This window comes from Myotis lucifugus, unplaced genomic scaffold (assembly GCF_000147115.1).
Source record: "Myotis lucifugus unplaced genomic scaffold, Myoluc2.0 scaffold_987, whole genome shotgun sequence".
Lineage (NCBI taxonomy): Eukaryota > Metazoa > Chordata > Mammalia > Chiroptera > Vespertilionidae > Myotis > Myotis lucifugus.
The window spans coordinates 135257-136277 of record NW_005872035.1 but is presented as its reverse complement, the minus strand read 5'-3'; the positions used below and the strand labels follow the sequence as shown (position 1 = coordinate 136277).

The following is a 1021-nucleotide window of genomic DNA, read 5'->3' as shown; positions in this document are numbered from 1 at the left end:
CCTCCAGAGGCGGCGTGAGGAATCCACACGGATGCGCGCGGGGCTCTGTCCCGATGAGCACACTGTTCATGACGCAGTCTCCCCACTAATTAGCTGCCAAACGCCGGCGGCTCGCTGCCACGCCCCTGCCGAGGGCGCATAAAAGGCCCCGCGGAGGCCAGAGGGGCAGAGTCTGCGAGCAGCACCCGTTCTGCACCCTCCCCCGACACCATGAGCTACTACGGCGGCTACTACGGAGGCCTGGGCTGTGGCTACGGCCTGGGAGGCCTGGGCTACGGCTGGGGCGGCCTGGGCTGTGGCTATGGCTGTGGCTACGGTGGCTTTGGTGGCTATGGTGGCTACGGTGGCTTTGGTGGCTACGGTGGCTACGGTGGCTACGGCGGCTACGGGTACAGCTGCTACCGGCCCTGCTGCTATGGGAGGTACTGGTCCGGCTGCTACTGAGACACCTGCCGGGACTGGACAGGCTGAGCGGGCCCCCCGGCCCCTGCCCCTCTGGGATTCTGGAGAGATGGGCAGCCCTGGGCCCCTGCGATGGCCTTGAACCTCAGCACCCAGCACCCAGCACCCAGCACCCAGCACCGACCTGACAAAACCATCGCACTTGCAGTTGGAACGGGGCGGGGGCACAGTGTGGGGAGTGACTCCCCGGGCGGATACCTGTTCTGGGAGAACCCCCTTCCGACGGCTCATGGACGTGGGGGACTCACTCGACAATAAACTGCCTTCGCTGGACGTTTGCACGTGTCCTCGCTTCTTGTTCGCGCTGCATGGATAGGCTGTGCCTGTGTGTGCACAGCAGGTGGGAGTTCACGTGTGTCCGTCTGCAGCATGTCTGTCTGACTGCAGTGCATGTCTGTCTGTCTCCAGAGTGTCTGTCTGTCTGCAGCGTGTCTGTCTAACTGCAGCGTGTCTGTCTGTCTGCAGCACATCTGTCTGTCTGCAGTGTGTCTGTCTGTCTGCAGTGTGTCTGTCTGCAGTGTGTCTGTCTGTCTGCAGCACATCTGTCTGTCTGCAGTGT

The 1021-nt window shown here is 63.2% G+C and overlaps 1 protein-coding gene across 1 annotated transcript; it reads left to right on the top strand.

Moving 5' to 3' along the window:
* The first annotated feature begins 210 nt into the window (after positions 1 to 210).
* Positions 211 to 444, top strand: LOC111824155 (keratin-associated protein 6-5-like). Its single transcript, XM_023747801.1, has one exon. The coding sequence runs from the start codon at positions 211 to 213 to the stop codon at positions 442 to 444; it is 234 nt and encodes a 77-aa protein (XP_023603569.1).
* The last annotated feature ends 577 nt before the right edge of the window (positions 445 to 1021 follow it).